The sequence below is a fragment of the Garra rufa genome, chromosome 11, assembly GCF_049309525.1.
Source record: "Garra rufa chromosome 11, GarRuf1.0, whole genome shotgun sequence".
NCBI lineage: Eukaryota > Metazoa > Chordata > Actinopteri > Cypriniformes > Cyprinidae > Garra > Garra rufa.
This window is the reverse complement of record NC_133371.1, coordinates 29,522,853-29,543,812: the sequence shown is the minus strand read 5'-3', so window position 1 is coordinate 29,543,812 and position 20,960 is coordinate 29,522,853. Positions and strand designations below refer to the sequence as shown.

Sequence of the window (20,960 nt, the reverse complement as noted above, 5' to 3'; positions counted from 1 at the left end):
CAGGAGGGGTGAGTTTTTGGGATGTGTGCCTCCACCGCCGCCGCTTCTGCTGCTGATGTCATAGAGGAGGAGGGATCGCCCCCATAGCGCGCAGCATGAACGCTCCGCGGCAAAAGGATGTGTGAACAAGCAGCGCGCTACTGCAGGGACGGTGTCCACAAACTGCTCCACAAAGAACAAGCCAAACTCCGGTCACAGGACAGCAAAGACCAGCCCAATCCCGGGGCTCAGGACAGCGAGACAGCGACGGCTGCACAGTCCGGAAACAGCGGCACTCAGCCCGGTGGAATAGACGGGCTCGTCCGCTGGATAGTCACCAAGATGAGCGACAATAAAAGCATCTCTACTCGGGAATATGCGAAGGAGGAGGCGGCGGTAGCTCAGGAGCAGTTCTTCGCACCGGAGCCCCGAAAGGGCATCTCTGTCATTTTGGATGTAGGTGTTTGATCTTTTATTATCATATGTATTATAATATCAAATGAATGCACTCGTTTACAAACTTTATTCAATTGCCTTAATTAATTAATTAGCCTCAACAACCTCAGAAAAGTGTTGAACAATTTAATAATTACTCAAAGAATATAATTTAGACAATTTGCCAACCTTTGATACTCGGTGAAATAAAGCAAATATGCATTTTGACATCGACCTACTTAACTTTTTAATCAAATCCACCTTTTTTCTTGTAGAATTTGACGTTTAACTATCATCCCTACCTACTTTAGATTATTACACGGTTCTCTGAAGTACTTAATTCTGATTGTTTAATCGCAATTACTTAATTTTAGTATAATAACCTAAATTATATTATGATATTTCACCGTTGCCGTTGGCAACATACAGGCGTTTCTCTCTCGTATCATTCCGCGCACTACATATCGATTCCTGGCGCCATCGTGCGACTCAAAAGGCTTACTACTACGATTGTCGCGTATAATAAAAACGGCCTGTATTAATTTTAGTACAGGCCTATATTGAGAGCATAAAACCTTTGATAGACGGCTATAAGCTTAAAGAGTCCCTAAGCTAGAAGAAGAAGAAAAAGCAGTCAGTGGGAATTTAGAAGTACAACGAATGAAAAGAAATGAGACCTGGATGAGAGAGAGAGAGATAGATCTTAGATAAGTTACACTGCATCTATATTATAGGTAATTATAACAACTGTTAATTTTAGTAGGTTATAATATATTGTTGCAGTGTTCTAAATGTAAATAATGGACTATTTTCCTTAGCGGAAGCTTTAAGATAATCACCAGCTAATAATGTACTCAATAATCAATGTTTTATGCGCAATAAGTGGGATAATATACAGCCAGATGGTCATTACAGCAAAATAACCTAGTTTAGGGTGTGACAAAGTCACATTCGTATCGAAATACAGTTTAGCTTTAAGTACGCGCATTAAATCTGTATGATAATATAAACATAATAAGCTAGATTCTCTAGGACGCAACAGCAGTGAAACATCCAGCTGTACCTTTCAGCATCTTACGATTATACAACAGTTCTTTTGCTCTGATTTTAAGGCTGAGAAGCGTACTTGAATGTAAATAATTTATTGCGCTTTTCCTGTGAGCCTGGCAGTTACGCTTTGTGGTTGGCTGCTGTGGCGAGGTCTCAGCAGTATTGATTTAGTAGGTCAAAGTATTGCCTCAGTATTGTTCATCGGTGCTGGATAATTATGTGTATCTGATGGTCATACCTCTTGAGACTTGTGCGTTGCTTTTAGGGGGAGAAGTAAAACATTTAAGAGAGTGATAATTAGTTCAGTCCTAGACCCAGATAGAGTCTCAGGTAAAAGTAGAGGGGATAAAAGCTAATTAAAAACCTCAGAAAAAGACCAGAGGCAACAGTGCACCCTAGTATGCAATAGCGAAGGTGGAAGAAATGAATAAGGGAGGGGTTAAGCAGATAATGAGGTGTTGTAGATAATTTGTCTTTTATGGATAGTGAGCAAGTGTACATGATTTCTTCTGGAGACTTCGGTTGGAGCGCAGGTGCTTGTAGGGGAATTGATTTCCCTCAATGCTTTGTGAGAGAATTCCATTACTTAACTCAATCTATCTCTACCAAATGACACGTCTGCTGCCATGTCTGTTCCAGGATCAGCCATCGGCCGAGCTTTAAAACTGCATTGGTAAACAACAGATCCAGAGAGTGCCATCCAGCATGCAATTGTATCTAGGGTTTTGATTCACCGGCTAGACAAGTTATGGATTCAGGGTGTGTCGAATTATCTCAGCACGGCTTCCCCAACCTGACAGTGAAAACTGGAGCACTAACAAGCTGTCGTATAAGCCGTACAATACAATACGATATTTTATTCTTACATCATCACGTCTCAGGTCCCAGACCTCATCTGGCTTAAGGGAGTAATTAAGTGAATTTAATGTTTTTTGAACGTTTCTTTTCCACTGGGGTTGAACGCTGCACACTAAATTACAGTAGCGCTCTAGTTCACGCTTTAGAAGTGAGGATGCTGGATGTGCGAGATTAGATGGATGATCAAATGATCACCGCACATGACATTTACTAAAGACTTTATTGCACTATCGATTTGAACTTCAAAATACAAATATATCTGGCATTTGTTCAGTGAACTGGATTTGAGCCAAAGCATTGTGAATCAATCCAATTGACTTAGCAAGTCTAACTGCGAGTTCACATGTTAGTGCCTATTAATCAAGTCGCACTCTCTCCATTCAAACAGTCTTTATAAATCTTTATCTCCCTTTGCCTAATACCTCATTCTCTTGTTCTTTGTTTCATCTTCTTTTGTCAACACAAAGACTCTGTGTTATTAAGAGTCTTTTAGCCTTCATGGGCCAATGAGGAAATTTGGAAACAAATGTCATTGTCTTAAAACAGAGCCTTATTTTTTCTTGTGATGTCTGGATTTGGTACAGTTGCAGTATTTGGTTTGATTATTGTTCTGGATAGATAGTGGTTTGGTCAGCCACACTATTTGTACTTTGTTTTGTACTGACAGAAATAAAGTCAAAATTGCAAAGTATAAACTCGAAAGACTATTTTTCTCACAAATGCGTTTATATCTCACAATTCTGACTTAACTAGAAATTGCTTGATATAAAGTCTGAATTTCAAGATAAAAACTAAATTCTGACTTTTTTCTCGGTTTAGTGATAAAGTTGTGGAATCCTGTTTCCATCACTGATAAAAAATTAAAAATGGTTAATGTGATGTTTTTTTCCTCACAACTCTTGACTTTTTTTTGTGGAATTGCATCATGGTATAAACTTGCATTTGCGAGTTAGAAAGTGAGAATTGCGAGATATTTTTTTCTCGCAAATGTGAGTTTATATCTCACAATTCTGACTTAACGAGAAATTGCGTGATGTAAAGTCAGAATTTCGAGATAAAAGGAAATTGCGTGATATACCCCCGGTTTCACAGACAAGGCTTAAGCCTAGTCCTAAACTAAAATGTAAATGTGAGCTGTTTCAACTAAAATAAAATTGCACTGATTGATCCTTAAATATATTAGTGCACACCAGTAATGTTTTTATTCTAACCACGTTTATGAAAATTGCTTAAATGTCCTAATTGAACTTTGGCCTAATCTTGGCTTAGTCTAAACCCTGTCTGTGAAACCGGGCCATAAAGTCAGAATTTCGAGATAAAAACTAAAAATTCAGACTTTTTCTTTCTTGCAAATGCAAGTTGATATCTCATAATTCTGACTTAACTAGAGATTGCGTGATAAATTCAGACTTTTTTCTCACAACTCTTGACTTTTTTTCTTGGAGTTGCATGGTATAAACTTGCATTTGCAAGTTAGAAAGTTAGACTTGCGAGATATAAACTCACAAATCTGACTTTTTTTTCTCGCAAATTTGAGTTTATATCTCACAATTCTGACTTAACTAGAAATTGCTTGATATAAAGTCAAAATTTTGAGATAAAAACTCAAAATTCTGACTTTTTTTTGAACAAATGCGAGTTTATATCTAACAATTTTGACTTAACTGGAAATTGTGATATAAAGTCAGAATTTCGAGATAAAAACTCAAAATTCTGACATTTCTTTGAACAAATGCGAGTTTATATCTAACAATTCTGACTTAACTGGAAATTGTGTAAAATAAAGTCAGAATTTCGAGATAAAAACTCAAAATTCTTACTTTTTTTTTAAATAGCAAATGCGAGTTTATATCTAACAATTCTGACTTAACTGGAAATTGTGATATAAAGTCAGAATTTCGAGATAACTCAAAATTCTGACGTTTTTTTGAACAAATGCGAGTTTATATCTAACAATTCTGACTTAACTGGAAATTGTGTGATATAAAGTCAGAATTTCGAGATAAAAACTCAAAATTCTTACTTTTTTTTAAAATAGCAAATGCGAGTTTATATCTAACAATTCTGACTTAACTGGAAATTGTGATATAAAGTCAGAATTTCGAGATAACTCAAAATTCTGACGTTTTTTTGAACAAATGCGAGTTTATATCTAACAATTCTGACTTAACTGGAAATTGTGTGATATAAAGTCAGAATTTCGAGATAAAAACTCAAAATTCTGACTTTTTTTTCTCGTAAGAGTATATATCTAACAGAAATAAATTTACAATTCTAAGAATATATCGGTCTGTTTTTCCCCTTTATAACTTTATAACTTGCAATTGCATGTTTTTATCTTAAAAGTCTAAGAAGTCTAAGTCTAAGATATAAACTCACAATTGCGAGAAAAAAGTCATAATTGCGAGATACAAGCACATCTGTGTGAAAAAGGTCAGTACTGAGTTTATATCTTGCAATTCTGACTTTATAACTTGCAGTTGCGTATTTTTATCTTAAAATTCTGAGAAAAAAGTCAGAATTGGGAGATATAAACTCGCAAATTGCAAGAAAAATTGTCAGAATTGGGAGATATAAACTCGCAATTGTGAGAAAAAAAGGCAGAACTGAGTTTATATCTTGCAATTCTGACTTTATAACTTGCAGTTGCGTATTTTTATCTTAAAATTCTGAGAAAAAAGTCAGAATTGGGAGATATAAACTCGCAAATTGCAAGAAAAATTGTCAGAATTGGAAGATATAAACTCGCAATTGTGAGAAAAAAAAGGCAGAACTAAGTTTATATCTTGCAATTCTGACTTTATAACTTGCAATTGCATGTTTTTATCTTAAAATTCTGAGAAAAAAGTTAGAACTGGGAGATATAAACTCGCAATTGGAAGAAAAAAACGTCAGAATTGCGAGATACAAACACATTTGTGTGAGTTTATATCTTGCGATTTTGACTTTAGAACTTGCAATTGCGCGTTTATATAACGCAATTCTGAGAAAAAAAAATCAGAATTGTGAGTTTCTATCTTGCAATTCTGATTTTACAACTCACAATTGCAAGAAAAAAAGTCAGAATTGTCAGAGAAAAAGTCCTATTTTTATTTTCTATTCAGTGGCGGAAATGGGCTTCCATAGCAATGTATTCTTCTAAATATTTAGCTTTTTTGGTATTCAATCATTAACTGTTAATAGCAGCATGATGTGTACTTGTATGTTAACTGTACTAATTATTTAGTACTCACTCATTTATCAACTTGTAGCTTTGTAGTTCACATTAGCACTTTAGATCTTGGCTGTCCCCCTTTCCTGTTATACACAGATATATCTTCTGAGGTGCAAACAAACTGGGTCACCTACATTAAGTGCCTTCATATTGTCAGACCATACAAATTGTATTTAACAGCCTCGTACCTTTAGTGCATCCCCGTCATTCTCAAAAACTTCAAGCAGACAATCACAATGAAAAGAGTGATGTAACTCATAGCTAATGGTGGTTCTGAGCAACTTTTCTTCTTACTTTTTAGACCGTTTGGCATTATCTGCTACCATTACTTTGATCAAGTTTAGTGATAACAAAGCAGGATCCTGTCGTTTAGTGGTTCTCTATGGAATCCTGTTTTCACCATTGAATAAAAATGAAAAAAAGGTTATTGTGATGTTTTTTCTTACAATTCAATTTTTTTTCTCTCAAAATTGCAATATATAAACTCACAATTCTGACATTTTTCCTCAGAATTGCTTGATATAAACTCACAATTGTAAGAAATAATGCTGACTTCTTTCTCAAAAATGCGAGTTTGTATCTTGCAATTCTAAGATATAAAAGATATAAAAAGAAGACTGATATGTTCTCGGAATTGCGAATTTATAACGCGCAATTGCAAGCTTGCAATTCTGAGAAAAAAGTCACAATTACGAGATATAAACTTGCAATTCTTAAAAAGACGTCACAACTGCAAATATATAAACTCAAAAGTCTGAGAAAAAAGGTCACAATTATGAGATATAAACTCAATTCTGAAAAAAAGTTACAATTGCGAGATACAGGCTAAACTCGCAATTCTGAGGAAAAAGATCACAATTTCGAGATATAAACTCACAATTCTAAGAAAAAAAATCACAATTGCGAAATATAGGCTGAACTCGCAATTTTGAGAAAAATGGTCACAATTACAAGATATAAACTTGCAGTTCTAAGGAAAAGGGTCACAATTACAGGATATAAACTCACAATTCTGAGAAAAAAAGTCACGATTATGTAGGGTTGGGTACCGAAACCTGGTGCCAATACACCACCGGTACCCATATGACCGGTACGTACCGGACCGAATCAGAACGCTAATTTTGGTGCTTCATTTCAGTGCTGCTTAAGTGCCTGAACTGTCAATTGAAATAATTGTCTTCTGGTGCTATGACACGGATGTACGAAGCACTGATTCATCAACATGCATGATCGCTAGTTAAATATAAATACTGCATTTATTGGGTGTCAGAATGATCGGAAAAAAACGTGAAGGTCGGAAAGCTTTAATGATACAAATCCAAGACATCTTTGTAGTTACTGTCCATTTTGACATTTCAAATTAAAAGCACAAATCCTCGGGAAATGAGACCATCCAAGAAACGTGTGAATGTAGCAACTATCGTTACTCTGAGTGCAGCAGGTGGTCTGCCGTTAGCTTAGCTAGCTACATTAAACGGGCTTAACTTAAAATGCCAAAATGCCGTCGCAATCTAAATCAGATTATTCGGGATACGCGCTTTAAAGTCCTGTTCTTAATCAAATGATTCACGATACATGTTTTTATGTTTAGTTTTGAATCAAATGATTCACGATACGCACATTGAAGTCCCGGTCTGCATCAAATGATTCGCGATCCGATTGGAGCGCTTCGAAACTGAATCATTTTGCGACGCGGTGGTTTACTAATTCGTAAATAGTTTCAGAAAGCTCCGTTGATACTTTGCTCACTTTCTCTATATAATTTATTCGTTGTTTGAAAAAAATCATTACAATTAATAGGCCTAACTTACTAGGTTTTATTAAATTGCCGTCACATTAGACAGTTTTCGTATTAAAAACATTTCATGACGTGACACTGGTTCTTGCCTTAAAAAAACGGCTATATAATGTACGTTGTTAACAGATTACACTAACAGTTTGGTCAGCCTCCGCCTATGGGAAGAGAAAAAGTTTTTTAAAGCATCCCGCCTCTGCTTTTTTCACAAATCGCACCCTCAGTGTGGATGACCCCTGCCTCATGCAATACCAGGACATGCAATAAGTCAGGAGAGGTGTCTATTTTGCCTGAGAAGGCAAATATGGTAATATTTCTGCAAAAGAATTGCTGAAATTTGAAGCTGTTAAATTATTGTAGTTGGGTTAGGTGGCTTAGGTTTTATTGTTGTTGTGTTTTGTATTTACTTAAATATCAATGTATACTTTAAATTAAACAATGTATTAAAAGTTTAAAGAACTTTTTTGTCATCCACCATTTTGTGACTCATTTAAAAGTTTCGGTTCAGGCACCGTTTTGGCACCGATACCGTTTTAAAAGTATCGATTTGGCACCGGTATCGAAAAAACCCCAAACGATACCCAACCCTACAATTATGAGATATAATCTCGCAATTCTGAGAAAAAAGTCACAATTACAAAATTTAAACCCACAATTCTGAGAAAAAAATCACAATTGCAACATATAAACTTGCAATTCTGAGGAAAAATGTCAAAATTGCAAGATATAAACTCACAGTTCTGAGGAAAAAGTCATAATTATAATTTATAAACTCAGAATTCTGAGAAAAAAAGTCACAATTACGAAAAATAAACTTGCAATTCTGACAAATAGTCATTTATTTGTGATTTAACACTATACAGATATAGAAATTAACACATTTGTTCAGCAAGAACACATTAAATAGTAAAGTAAAGACTAAAATGATAAAAAAAAAAAACGAATACAAAAATATTTAGTGCCAAGTTCTGTAATGATAAGAAATGTTTCTTGAGCAGCAAATCAGCATATTGGAACCAATAACAATACAGAAAAACATAATACACACTAAAATACTCACAAAAACAGACACGTATAATATACAAAAATAATAATATAAAAAAACCTAACTGAACAGGTTCCCACTTTTTTGTTAAATGTCTATGTTTCCATAAATACTTCATCTAATTCTTTCTAAATGTAAGGTAGAAGTGAGTTCCTTTAACCAAGCAGAATATTTTTACTGTATTTTTAATCAAGCCTTGGTGAGAATAAGAGATTATTTTCAAAAACATAAAATATTACTAACCCTAAACTTTTGAAGGGTAATGTATGCTGAGTAGGAAACTTTTAGTTTCTAAATGTCTCATAAATTACAATAAATTAATATTCTGGCAAGCCAATTATTCACCACACAAACCTTGTTTAGCCTTATTGCAGGAGAACCCTGATTTAATAGAGTCTCATTTTTTATTTATGCTTATACGGTTATGATTTTATTATTTTGTTTTACTTCTTTACAGTCCACAAAATCAGAACAACCAATTTTTAGGTCACAACCCACCAGTTGAGAACCGCTACTGGCGATTAATGCTGCAGACACTTTTGGTTTAAGATATAAAATGCCTAGGAAGCTTGAATACCAATAGTGCTTCTCAAGCGCTTTGTAAAATACATTACAGTATTGATCGAACATGGCTAATGTCACTGTTCCCACATTCACTCTCCTCCTTTAATGGTTGAGAATTATGTGCCTAGTTCAAACGAATGAAAAACCCCATTGTTGTTCTACTGCAGAAGATTCCTTGGTTGTCCTGATGTCCGTTTATCCCTTCTGTGTGGCTTTTGCGTTTGTTCTGTGATGGTGAAGTATCCTGACAGGTGGAATGCTGCTAGCTGTCAAGATTGAATGAAGCAGCTGGCTCATCCAATTGAAAAGTGATTTAGACCGTCAACAGAAGGTGATCACTCTATTGAAGCGGATCAAATTGTGTGCTGTCAATACGTGTTTCAATTATCGGATGTTCGGCACACGCTCCCTCTTCGAAACAAACATGTCCAATCATATACATGCACCTCTATTCTCGCTTGTGTAGCCAGTAAATTTAACATGGACAGATCACAACAATTCACGCTTCACTGTATTTATTTATTTAGAAAATGAGAGAGGCTGAATAGATCGACTGCTGTAAATTAGCTCGTTGTGAGTAACGCTTCCCAGCACATTCTATTGACTGTGATTCTCTCTGTTACCAGAGAGTCTTAAGTGGTCCATTTCACATCTGACTGGACCGTGTGATCAGGTTGCTCTTGCAGATTTAAGCACCTCACTCAATCTCTCACAAGTTCAACCAAACACATTGGCAATATACAGACTTAGTCTTAGTCTTGATTAAAAAAATGAACTTAAAGGTTGTAATGTCATTTGTGGTGGTGGTCTTCTAAATGCAATGTAAGGATTAATCATTGCACCATGTTAAAGGATACGTTCACTTCCAGAATCAAAATTTCCTGACAATTTACTCACCCCCTTGCCATCCAAGATGTTCATGTTATTCTGTCTTCAGTCACAAAGAAATTAAGGTTTTTGAGGAGAACATTCCATATAGTGGACTTCAATGGTGGCCAAAAAGTTGAAGGTCCAAATTGCAGTTTCTATTGCAGGCTCTACACGATCCCAGTGTAGGAATAATGATCTTATCTAGTGAAACAGTTGGTCATTTTCCAAAAAAACAAAAAACAAAAAACAATTCTATACTTTTTAACCACAATTTTTCATCTTGCACTAGCTTGACTTCACACATTACATAGTATATAAATGTGTGTGTTTTTTTTTTTTTTTTTAGAAAATAACCAATCGCTTAGCTAGATAAGACCATTATTCCTTGGCTGGGATCGCGTAGAGCCCTTTGAAGCTGCATTGAAACTGCAATTTGGACGTTTAACTTTTTAATTTCCATTGAAGTCCACTATATGGAGAAAAAACCTGGAATGTTTTCCTCAAAAAACTTCATTTCTTTTCGACTTAAGAAAGAAAGACATGAACATCTTGGATCACATGGGGGAGAGTAAATTATCAGGAAATTTTTATTCTGAAAGTGAATTTCTCCTTTAAGGGCCAAGGTATCGTGCAATTGCAATGCAATTAGCCTTTAGAATCAGTGTCTCCTTTAATAGCTTTTCTGAGTAGGTTGACTGAAACTGAACTTTTATCCATGTACTTTATTTTTCTGCAGCCAGTGTCTAATATGAATTATTGTATGTACATTTGAGATTAGACAGATGTATAATAAGTTCAGTACTAAAATCAAACAGGTTTCTGATATTACAGTCAAATATTAGTTAAGAGATTACACCGTGGGGAGTCCTAGTGACTTCAGGTTTTTAGATTAATTATTTGAAGGTTTAGGTGAATTAAAATGAATAATAATTTTCATTAATATATTGTATTTCTGTGTGTGTATCATTTCAGATTTTCCGGAGAGCTGATAAGGATGGTGAGTGTATCTGCTTTATCGTGTCATGTTCAATCATTAATGCAAATGTGTTTCTCAGACTCTGTTTTGTTTTGTTTTCAACATGAAATCATGTTCATGTTTTGAAATTAATGAAGTATTTGTTATAAATATTTCGTCAGTGTACACTAGTTTTCAAAAGTTTGAGGTTGGTAAGATTTCTTTAACGTTTTTGAAAGAATTCTCTTATGCTCACCAAGGCTGCATTTATTTAATAAAAATACAGTAAAAACTGTAACATTGTAAAGTATTTTTACAATTTAAAATATTCTATTTTATTATATTTTAAAATGTAATTTATTCTTGTGATTTAAAGCTGAATTTTCAGCAGCCATTATTCCAGTCTTTAGTATTACATGATCCTTTAGAAATCATTTTAAAGGTGTCTTTACACAAGCCAAATTGAGGGTAACATATGTGTTTAAGTGCTATAATTGAGTCCCCAGCAGTGTTGGGCATGTTCCTTTAAAAAACTAATTAGTTGTAGTTACTAGTTACTTTTCACAAATAGTAGCTGAGGTTGTAACTGACTTACATCATTCTAAAAGTACCTAATTGCCAAGGTAAGTTACTTTAAAAAAATTTTTTTAAATATGTCAAATAACTTGGATGCCCCAATATTAAATATCGTAAAGAAATAAAACATTGTACACTAATCTACACTATTTTAATGTTGCTGTGGGACAATGTGAGAGACACACCTTCCAGGGGCTAAATATCATGTTATTGGGGTCGCTTCAACCCGCAGACATGAAAAACTGTTTTCTTGATGACCGCAAAAAGAACTACTCCATTATTTTGAAACTGCAAAGGGTCTACTTTTATTTGTGTATAGTCATAATAACAAGAAAACAATGTGCTTTTGTAAAATAAATAAAATAAACAGGGTGCGCTCTTTGCTGTCTCGGTCTCCGTCACCTCTCTTCATAGACACGTAAATAAAACAACCTAAATCTCTGTGAATACTTGCCTCACAGACATGAGAAATATATGTATAGAAATCTTAAAATGTCTACTTTTAAATTAAGTAATAATGACGAGATAATGAAGAAAATTACGTGATACCAATATTCCGATCACTTTCCCCAGTGCATCTACCAACCCAGAAAACATTAAAAAAAGGACAACCAAGTAAATTTTGTTTTGGTAAGCCTTTCTCTATAATAAGGGGATTTTATTATTGTATGACCGCTCCTTAATCTGCACATTTGCACTCACGACACCACCATTTTGTTTTTGCAAGCGACAATGGTGTGCCAGTTCTAACGCCATGGAGAAGATGAGCACAGAACACTATTTAGAGTCCCAGCCTCAGAGGAGACAAGACAGCAGTGGATTTATTGATTTATTTACTGTATATTATGCTGCTGCCACACAGATCTAATATAAACATGTGATTTCCTTCCCAGATGTTTACCTTCAGAGACATAACTGACTGTTTTTGTAACGCGTGTGTTTTTATCTTAACCTGGTTTGTATTTGACAGTTTAAGTGCAATAAGACATGAAAGATAACATAGTTTAGTACTCACATGCTGTGTGACAGCCACTTTTTGTGATCGTTTTAAACCACTGATATAGTTTAAAATGCATGATTGCAGCACGATAGACAAGATAATCAATACAGATATTTTTTGACAGTATCTGATCGCAGCATCGGGGGGTGAGCCAGACTTTTCGGGGGAGGACGATTCCGGATCGCTGCCGTCCACTGGGCGGTCAGCGGTGCCGGATACCGACCCTGAAATGATGGCTATGCTTGCGCGGGCTGCCGAGAAGGTAGGGCTTGAATGGAACCCTCCATCACGTCCCGATCCTTCTCAGCTGGACGACTGGTATCTTGGGGTGGCCCGCGCTGGTTCTCAGCACCCCACCCCATTGCCTTTCTTCCCGGAAGTGCATGATAAGCTCACTGGCACGTGGACGGCACCTTTTACTGCCAGAAACTGCTCCAGTGGCACATCCTCCCTCACCACCCTTGATGGCGGACCAGCACGGGGGTACACGGCTGTCCTGCCGGTGGAGCATGTGGTGACGATGCAATTGTGTCCCGGCGCCGCTTCCACTTGGCGGGGCAACCCGTTGCTCCCATCCCGGGCCTGTAGGCACTCTTTGGCTCTGATCGGCAGTGCCTACACGGCTTGTGGGGCTGCTGGCTCCGCCCTACATGCTATGGCGTTGTTACAGGTCCATCAGGCCCAGGCACTGAAGGACCTGTACGAGGGTGGGCACGACCCAGAAGTTCTATGTGAACTTCGCATCGCGACGGACCTCGCGTTACGAGCGACGAAGGTGACCGCGCGGTCTCTGGGTCGTGCGATGTCCACAATGGTGGTCCAGGAGTGCCATCTCTGGCTGCATCTGGCCGACATGAGGGAAGCCGATAAGATCAGGTTTCTAAATGCCCCCGTGTCCCAGACCAGTCTCTTCGGCGACGCGGTGGAAAACTTTGCCCAGCAGTTTTCTGCTGCACAGAAGCAGACTGAGGCCATCAGTCACATCCTGCCCCGGCGAGCTCCTGCTGCTGCCTCCACCCGGCCACCGGTGGCACCTCAGCCTGCTCGTCGCCGAGGGCGGCCCCCTGCTCCGCCCCCGCTCCACAGCAGCCAGCGCAGCAGCCTTCACAGCGGCGCCGTGGAGCCGGTCGCAGGGCGCCCGCCCCGCCCGTCCAGGCTCCCACCAAGACCAGTGGGAAGCGCAAGAACAAGCGTCCCTGAGACGGGCGACCCAGAGATGGAGGAAGCTGCTCTTCGGGAGGTAGTGAACGCACCACTCCCTTCCCCGGAGGAGGGCCGGGTGGAGAATGTTTTGTTTCTTTTTTCCCTGTCATCGGTCTCACGGCCGGTGACACCCAAATTTTCAATAAAAGAGCAATTTCCTCTATCTCTGGGTCCCCAGAGGGGACAGCGGATGTCCCCGGGCCTCATCCCCTCTCCTCTCTCGCCAGCAGTCGGCACTGGGCAGTTGGTGAGTGCTATAAAACGGACTACTCACGCACCAGCTGCCAGAACGCAGGTAAATGTCTTGCATACACTACACACAGACACACAGACCCCGCTTCGGACCGGCACAGAGACGCCAGAGCGGGGTTCCTGTGTTCCACTTCGCTGCCCCCCCGCGGGTACGTCGGTGGTTCCCCTGGTTCTGGTTTTACGTTGTCTGGGAGCCTGGATAGAGCTTCCCAGCCCGTCTTGCTGGCTCCTCCGAACCATCAGACTCGGCTATGCGATTCAGTTCGCCCGGCGTCCTCCCAGGTTCAGGGGCATCCACTTCACTACAGTGAAAGCAGCAGATGCCCCTGTCCTGCGTGCAGAGGTTGCTACCTTGCTGGCGAAGGAAGCAATAGAGCCGGTCCCTCCAGCCGATATGAAGACAGGGTTCTACAGCCCTTACTTCATAGTACCCAAGAAAGGCGGTGGGTTACGACCAATCCTGGACCTGCGCGTCTTGAATCGAGCTCTTCACAAGCTACCTTTCAAGATGCTCACACAGAAACACATCCTCAGATGTATCCGTCCCCAGGATTGGTTTGCAGCGATCGACCTGAATGACGCGTACTTTCATGTTTTGATCCTTCTGCGCCACAGACCATTTCTGCGGTTTGCGTTCAAAGGCAGAGCATATCAGTACAAGGTCCTGCCCTTCGGACTATCCCTCTCGCCCCGTGTCTTCACGAAAGTCGCGGAGGCGGCCCTTGTTCCCCTCAGAGAACAGGGCATTCGTATCCTCAACTACTTCGACGACTGGCTGATACTAGCACAGACTCGAGAGCAGTTATGCGAACACAGGGACCTGGTGTTGGCACACCTCACCCGCTTGGGCCTTGAACCGTCTCAAATGGCGCCTTCGAGGCAAACACGTGCTGGTCCGTACGGACAACACTGCGACCGTTGCGTACATCAACCGACAAGGTGGTCTACGCTCCCGTCGCATGTCGCAGCTCGCCCGTTCTCTCCTCCTCTGGAGTCAGAAGCATCTGAGGTCGCTTCGTGCCATTCATATTCCGGGCTTGCTCAACCGTGCAGCCGACGAGCTCTCACGAGCTGTGCTTCCCGGAGAGTGGAGACTCCATCCCCAGACGGTCCAGCTGATTTGGAGACGTTTCGGGGAAGCTCAGGTAGACCTGTTTGCTTCTCCGGAGACGTCCCACTGCCAGTTGTTTTACTCCCTGACCGAGGGTACTCTCGGCACGGACACCCTGGCATGCAGCTGGCCGCGGGGTCTGTGCAAATATGCGTTTCCGCCAGTGAGCCTTCTCGCACAGACACTGTGCAAAGTCAGGGAGGACGAGGAGCAGGTCCTGCTAGTGGCTCCTTACTGGCCCACTCGGACCTGGTTTCCAGAACTAATGCTCCTCGTGTCAGCCCCTCCCTGGCGGATTCCTCTGAGGAAAGATCTACTGACTCAGAGACGGGGCACCCTGTGGCACCCGCGTCCAGACCTCTGGAAACTACATGTCTGGTCCCTGGACGGGACGCGGAGGTTCTAGGTGATCTACCCCAAGGAGTGGTAGACACCATCACTTCGGCGAGAGCTGTATCCACAAGACATGCTTACACCTTGAAGTGGAACCTGTTCGTCGAGTGGGCTTTCTCTAGAAATGAGGACCCCCGAAGATGCCCGATCGGAGTCGTGCTCACCTTTTTGCAGCAAGGGTTGGAGCGCAGGCTGTCTCCCTCTACCCTTAAGGTCTATGTAGCCGCCATCTCTGCAAACCATGACCCCATCGAAGGAAGGTCGGTGGGTAAGCACGACCTGGTCATCAGCCTTAAATCTTAAATCAACCTTAAATCCTCCTAGGCCCCCCTCCGTACCCTCTTGGGACCTGTCTCTGGTGCTCACAGCACTAACCCTGAGGCCCCGGGCCTGGCTATGTGCCCAAGGTTCCCACTACTCCCTTCAGGGATCAGGTGGTGAGCCTGCAAGCGCTGCCCCCGGAGGAGGCAGACCCAGCCCTAGCTTTGTCCCGTCCGAGCATTAAGATGCTACGTCGACCGGACACAAAGCTTCAGGACCTCAGACCAGCTCTTTATTTGTCATGGAGGACGGCAGAAGGGGAATGCCATCTCCAAGCAGAGGATGGCACACTGGATAGTGGATGCCATCGCCCTGGCTTACCAAGCTCAGGGCGTGCCCTGCCCGCTCAGGTTGCGAGCTCACTCAACTAGAAGTGTTGCATCCTCCTGGGCGCCGGCTCGCGGCACCAGCTCACGGCGCCACGCTATCTGACATTTGTAGAGCTGCGAGCTGGGCAACCCCCAACACGTTCGCTAGGTTTTATAGCCTTCGTGTAGAGCCAGTCTCCTCTTGTGTTCTCACCTCAAATGGGTAGAAACACAGAGTGGCACTGGCTCAGGTCGGCTTGCTATCTTCTCCAGAGTGTCCATACAGTTGACCCTGTCGAGTTCCTCCTTCCCCGGCCCCTGACGTGGCGGAGCGTCTAGGCGCCAGGCCCTCTCTCGATGAATCCTTCAGAACCGATAGGCTCGGGATAACATGAGAGACTTAAGTGAATCCCATATATCTTCCATGGTAACCCGTTGAGGCCGTGTTTCCCCGATAGACCTTCTACCATCACGAGGGTTCAATCACCTCCAATCTTCCATATGTCCTAATTTGAGCCATATGAGTATTGCTCCGAACCTCCTGCAGGATGGGTGGGGGCTCCGCACGTTCCCAGTGCTCCAGCCTCACTGAAGTGGGTAGTGCTATGTTATACAGTGACTGGTCTCTCCTGATCTGCCCTTGGCCTAAGCAGAAAAATTGGAGGCTTGCTCAGGACACTGGAGGGGGGCAGCAGCTGCGGCACTTTGCTAGGGATCCCAATTCGTCGGTCTCTGACGTGACGTCGAAGAGACCGACTGAGAGGGAACGTCTCGGTTACGTATTGTAACCCTCGTTCCCTGAAGGAGGGAACGGAGACGTCACGTCCCGTCACCTCAGGTGCTGTACCACCACTGTGCGGCCGGCCCGGCTCGGCTCCTCAGCGAAAAACCTGTCTATGCATTGTACCGGCTGCCTATTTATGCTCACGCTGTGATCAGCGACAGCTGGATGCTATCATGCATGCCAATGTGCATTGGCTCGTTTAGTTTACACACGAAGAGGACTGGTATCTCTAAGCGATATCCCAATTCGTCGGTCTCCGATGTGGCGTCTCCGTTCCCTCCTTCAGGGAACGAGGGTTACAATACGTAACCGAGACGTTCCACAAAGAACATTCAGTCAAAGCTTCTTAAAAAACCATCACTTTTTTTTACCTTTTTATAATCTGAAGAACCTTCTTTCGCCACAAAGAACCTTTTGTGAAACCCATCTGTGCCACCTGCGTGGTGTAAATTTGGTCCTCAAGAAATATTTCTTATTATAATCAATATTTATTTAAAAGCATTTGAAATAGAAGTCTTTTGTAACATTATAAATGTCTTTACTGTCATTTTCATCACATTAATGTGTCTTTTATTTGTTTTCTTGTTTTCTCTGACTGACCCCAAGCTTTTGGATGGTAGTGTACATAATTTCATAAAATAAATACAGCTATTATAGCTTTACACAACACTGAAGAACTTGACCATCTGTCCTCGCATGTTTCTGACAGCTGAAAAGACAGAACGTGAAGAAACATTCCAGGAAAGACAATGCACATGCTGCTTTGTGCATAATCTTTTAAATTATTCCCATTTGCGAGGCTTATTAAAGGTTTAGTTCCTTTTCTTCTCAGATGCCTGACCAGTGTGATTTCTGCATGGGATTAATTTAGTAAAAGAAAAATCAATACAGAATGCACTAACTAGTGATTTGCATTTGCTGGATGTTCTGAAATGCTTTTTCCTATATTGTAATGCTAAATAAATTGCAGCGAAATTTTCAGATGTATTTGCTAATTGATTTTGGATTAGTCTCATTATGCAAATTACCCGCTTTATACATATTCATACCCTGTGTCCGCAGAACAATTATGATTATGAAGAAAGTCTCAGTTAGAGATTTTGCTATGCTCAAATTCATGTATAAAATAATACATATTACTTTACAGTACATTTAATTTAATTGTGTAGTAATGTAGCTTTCTGTATGATTTCTGATTCCCCAGCTCTTGCCCATCATTATCGGCACAGACGTGGTCTCATCTGCTCTTAATGTTTGGATTGAGATGAAATATACATATATAAAACATATTTTAGCTCCCTTTTAAAAGGAAAACTTGTATCTTGGCTTAAAAGAGATTTGATACAAATAGCAGAGAGAGAAAACCTGCAGCAAACCTTGTTAAAAGGAGTAGTGGCTATTTGATGTGTGGTGCTAGCGCAATTTGTGTTATTTTTAAACCACTCCCAGGGGAGCAGCTTTGTGACAGTTTTAATGAGAGAGAGAGAAAGCAAGAGGGTGGGGGAGAAAGAAAAAACAAGAGTCGGGACCACAGGAGATGGGTGCCATGTTTTCCAACTCTTTGGTTTTCAATCACACAACTGTCTAACAAGAAACAGAGCACAGCAGGCTAATTTGCCTCCAGCGTTTAGAGCTAAACTCCTAGAAGTGAAACATTATTATCTTCTTTCTTTTCGAATAGGGCTGCATGCAGAAAAGAGACAGTTCTCTCCATAAAGAATATTTCGTCATCTTTTACTCACCATTATGTAGTTTTAAAACTATAATACTTATTTTTTTCCATGGAACACAAACATAACATAACATAACATAACATAACATAACATAACATAACATAACATAACATAACATAACATAACATAATATAATATAATATAATATAATATAATATAATATAATATAATATAATATAATATATTGGTCAAAAGTTTGAAATAATTAAGATTTTAAAAATAATTTTGAATATGCTGACCAAGGCTGCATTTGATAAAAGACACAGAAAAATATACAATATTGTGAAATATTATTACAATAAAAAAACAGTTTTTTTTATTTGATTGTTTTTTAAAATCTAATTTATTTCTGTTATTTAAAGCAGAATTTTCAGTCTTCAGCATCATATGATCTTTCTGAAATCATTTTAATGTGCTTATTTTTATTATTAGCAATTATAAAAAAGTTGTGTTCTTAAATATTTTGTGGAAACCATGATACACTAATATTTAAAAGTTATGAGTAAGATTTAGGAAAAAAAGAAAATAAATAAATTAATACTTTTATTCTGTAAGGATTTATCGAAAGTGACAGTAAAGTATGGAAGCCTGTTTCCGCCACTAAAAAATAAAAAAAGGTTATTGGGACTTTTTTCTCTCACAATTCTGACTTTTTTCTCAGAATTTCTGTGATATAAACTCGAAATTATGAGTTATAAAGTCAGAATTGGGAGATAAAAACTAGTAATTCTGACTTTTCTTGCAAATGCAAGTTTTTATCTTGCAATTTTGACTTTTTTCTTGCAATTGCAAGTTTATATCTTGCAATTCTGACTTTTTTTCACGCAATTGCGACTTTTTTCTCAGAATTGTGAGATGTTAACTCGCAACTGCAAGTTATAAAGTCAGAATTGTGAGACAAACTCACAATTTTTTACTATATTTTTTACAGAACAAACTTGCATTTCTGAGAAAAAAGATTAGCTTTGCAAGTTTATATCTCGCAATTCTGACTTTATAACGCATAATTGTGAGTTTATGTCTCACAATTCTAAAAATAAAAGTCAGAAATGCGAGTTTTTATCTCGCAATTCAGAATTTTCTTCCAAATGTACATTTTTTATCTCACAATTCTAACTTTTTCTCAGAATTGCATGATAATAAAAAGTAATAATAAAGTCAAAATTGCAAGGTTAAAACTAGCACTTCTGACTTTTCTCACAAGTTTATATTTCACAATTCTGACTTTTTTTATGTAATTGCGACTTTTTTTCAGAATTGTGAGATATAAACTCGCAGTTGCAAGTTATAAGTCCAATTTTGAGAGGAAAAAAGACTGAAATGTTCTCAGAATTGCAAGTTTATATCTCACAATTCTTACTTTATACATTATAAATCACAGTTGCGTGTTATAAAGTCAGAATTGCGAGACCAACTCAAAATTTTTTACTTTATTATTTATAGAATTGTAACAAAATTGCAATTCTGAGAAAAAATATCTGACTCTATAACTCATAACTTATAATTGCGAGTTTATATCTCACACTTGTAAGGATAAAAGAACTTGTTTACGAGTGTGTATCATGCAATTGTGGGAGAAAAAGTTGCAATTATCTTTTTAATTTTTTTATTCATTGGCGTAAAGGGCCTTCCATAGTAACTACTTTTATAATGTTATCAAATAAACAGTTTTCAGCATTGTTAATAATAACAACCGTAATGAATATTTAAGTACCAATAATAATTTATTATAATTGAGCACAAAATCAGCATATTTGAACGATTTCTGAAGGAGCATGTGACACTGAAGACTGGAGTAATTGCTGCTGAAATTCAGCTTTGTTGTTACAGGAGTAAATTACATTTTAAATATATTAAATTAGAAAACCGTTAATAACATATAAAAATCTAGTGTAATGAGATGCACTATATTCAATGCCTTCTGAACTTTGAAACAATGTGTTATGTAAATAATGACCATTTAAATTTGCAAACAAACTTCCTTTGAAATCATTGTTTATGGATCAATTTATCCTCCAGACTCAGAGTAAACCATCATATTGGGCACGAATACCACAGAGTGTCATGCCACCCTGCCGCATGTTTTTTACTGCAGAAGCGATTGGTTACATCATGCGTGTGGAGCAGGCAGAGAGAATCATTAGTGTCTGTTGTATAGAGGAAATGACATGCTCTTTTGGCCTAAGAGCTTTTATGCAAGCTTGGTCTGGCAGGCTCAGCCTCCTGCTTTTTGATTACCTGGTCTGTGACCATAAATCTGCAAGAGCTGTTGACATGAGAGCAGACTGGCAGAGACCTGCATGACCCATCGCCTTATCTGCATCTGCAGTTCGCCCTCCTAAATATATCACGCAGTTTAAGGGAAAGAAAGAGCGGTTCGGGTACATGTAATGGAAATTTAATTGGTTCTTTCAGCTGTTTTATATTCTGTACTGTTTCTCTGTGCAGCATTTTTTACATCAAAAAGATCTCACAGGGGCAGAAAGAGAAAAAGTGCTATGGACAAAAAATGGG

At 39.3% G+C, this 20,960-nt stretch overlaps 1 protein-coding gene across 2 annotated transcripts in view; it reads left to right on the top strand.

The window, feature by feature from the left end:
- Positions 1-96: 96 nt before the first annotated feature.
- necab2 (N-terminal EF-hand calcium binding protein 2) overlaps positions 97-20,960 on the top strand; it is a 137,963-nt gene continuing 117,099 nt past the window's right edge. For both annotated transcript variants that reach the window (XM_073850680.1, XM_073850679.1), the window contains exons 1-2: positions 97-435; positions 10,783-10,807. In XM_073850680.1, coding sequence (XP_073706781.1) covers positions 118-435; positions 10,783-10,807 — 343 coding nt within the window. In that variant the 5' untranslated portion in view covers positions 97-117. The remainder of the gene's footprint in view (positions 436-10,782; positions 10,808-20,960) is intronic.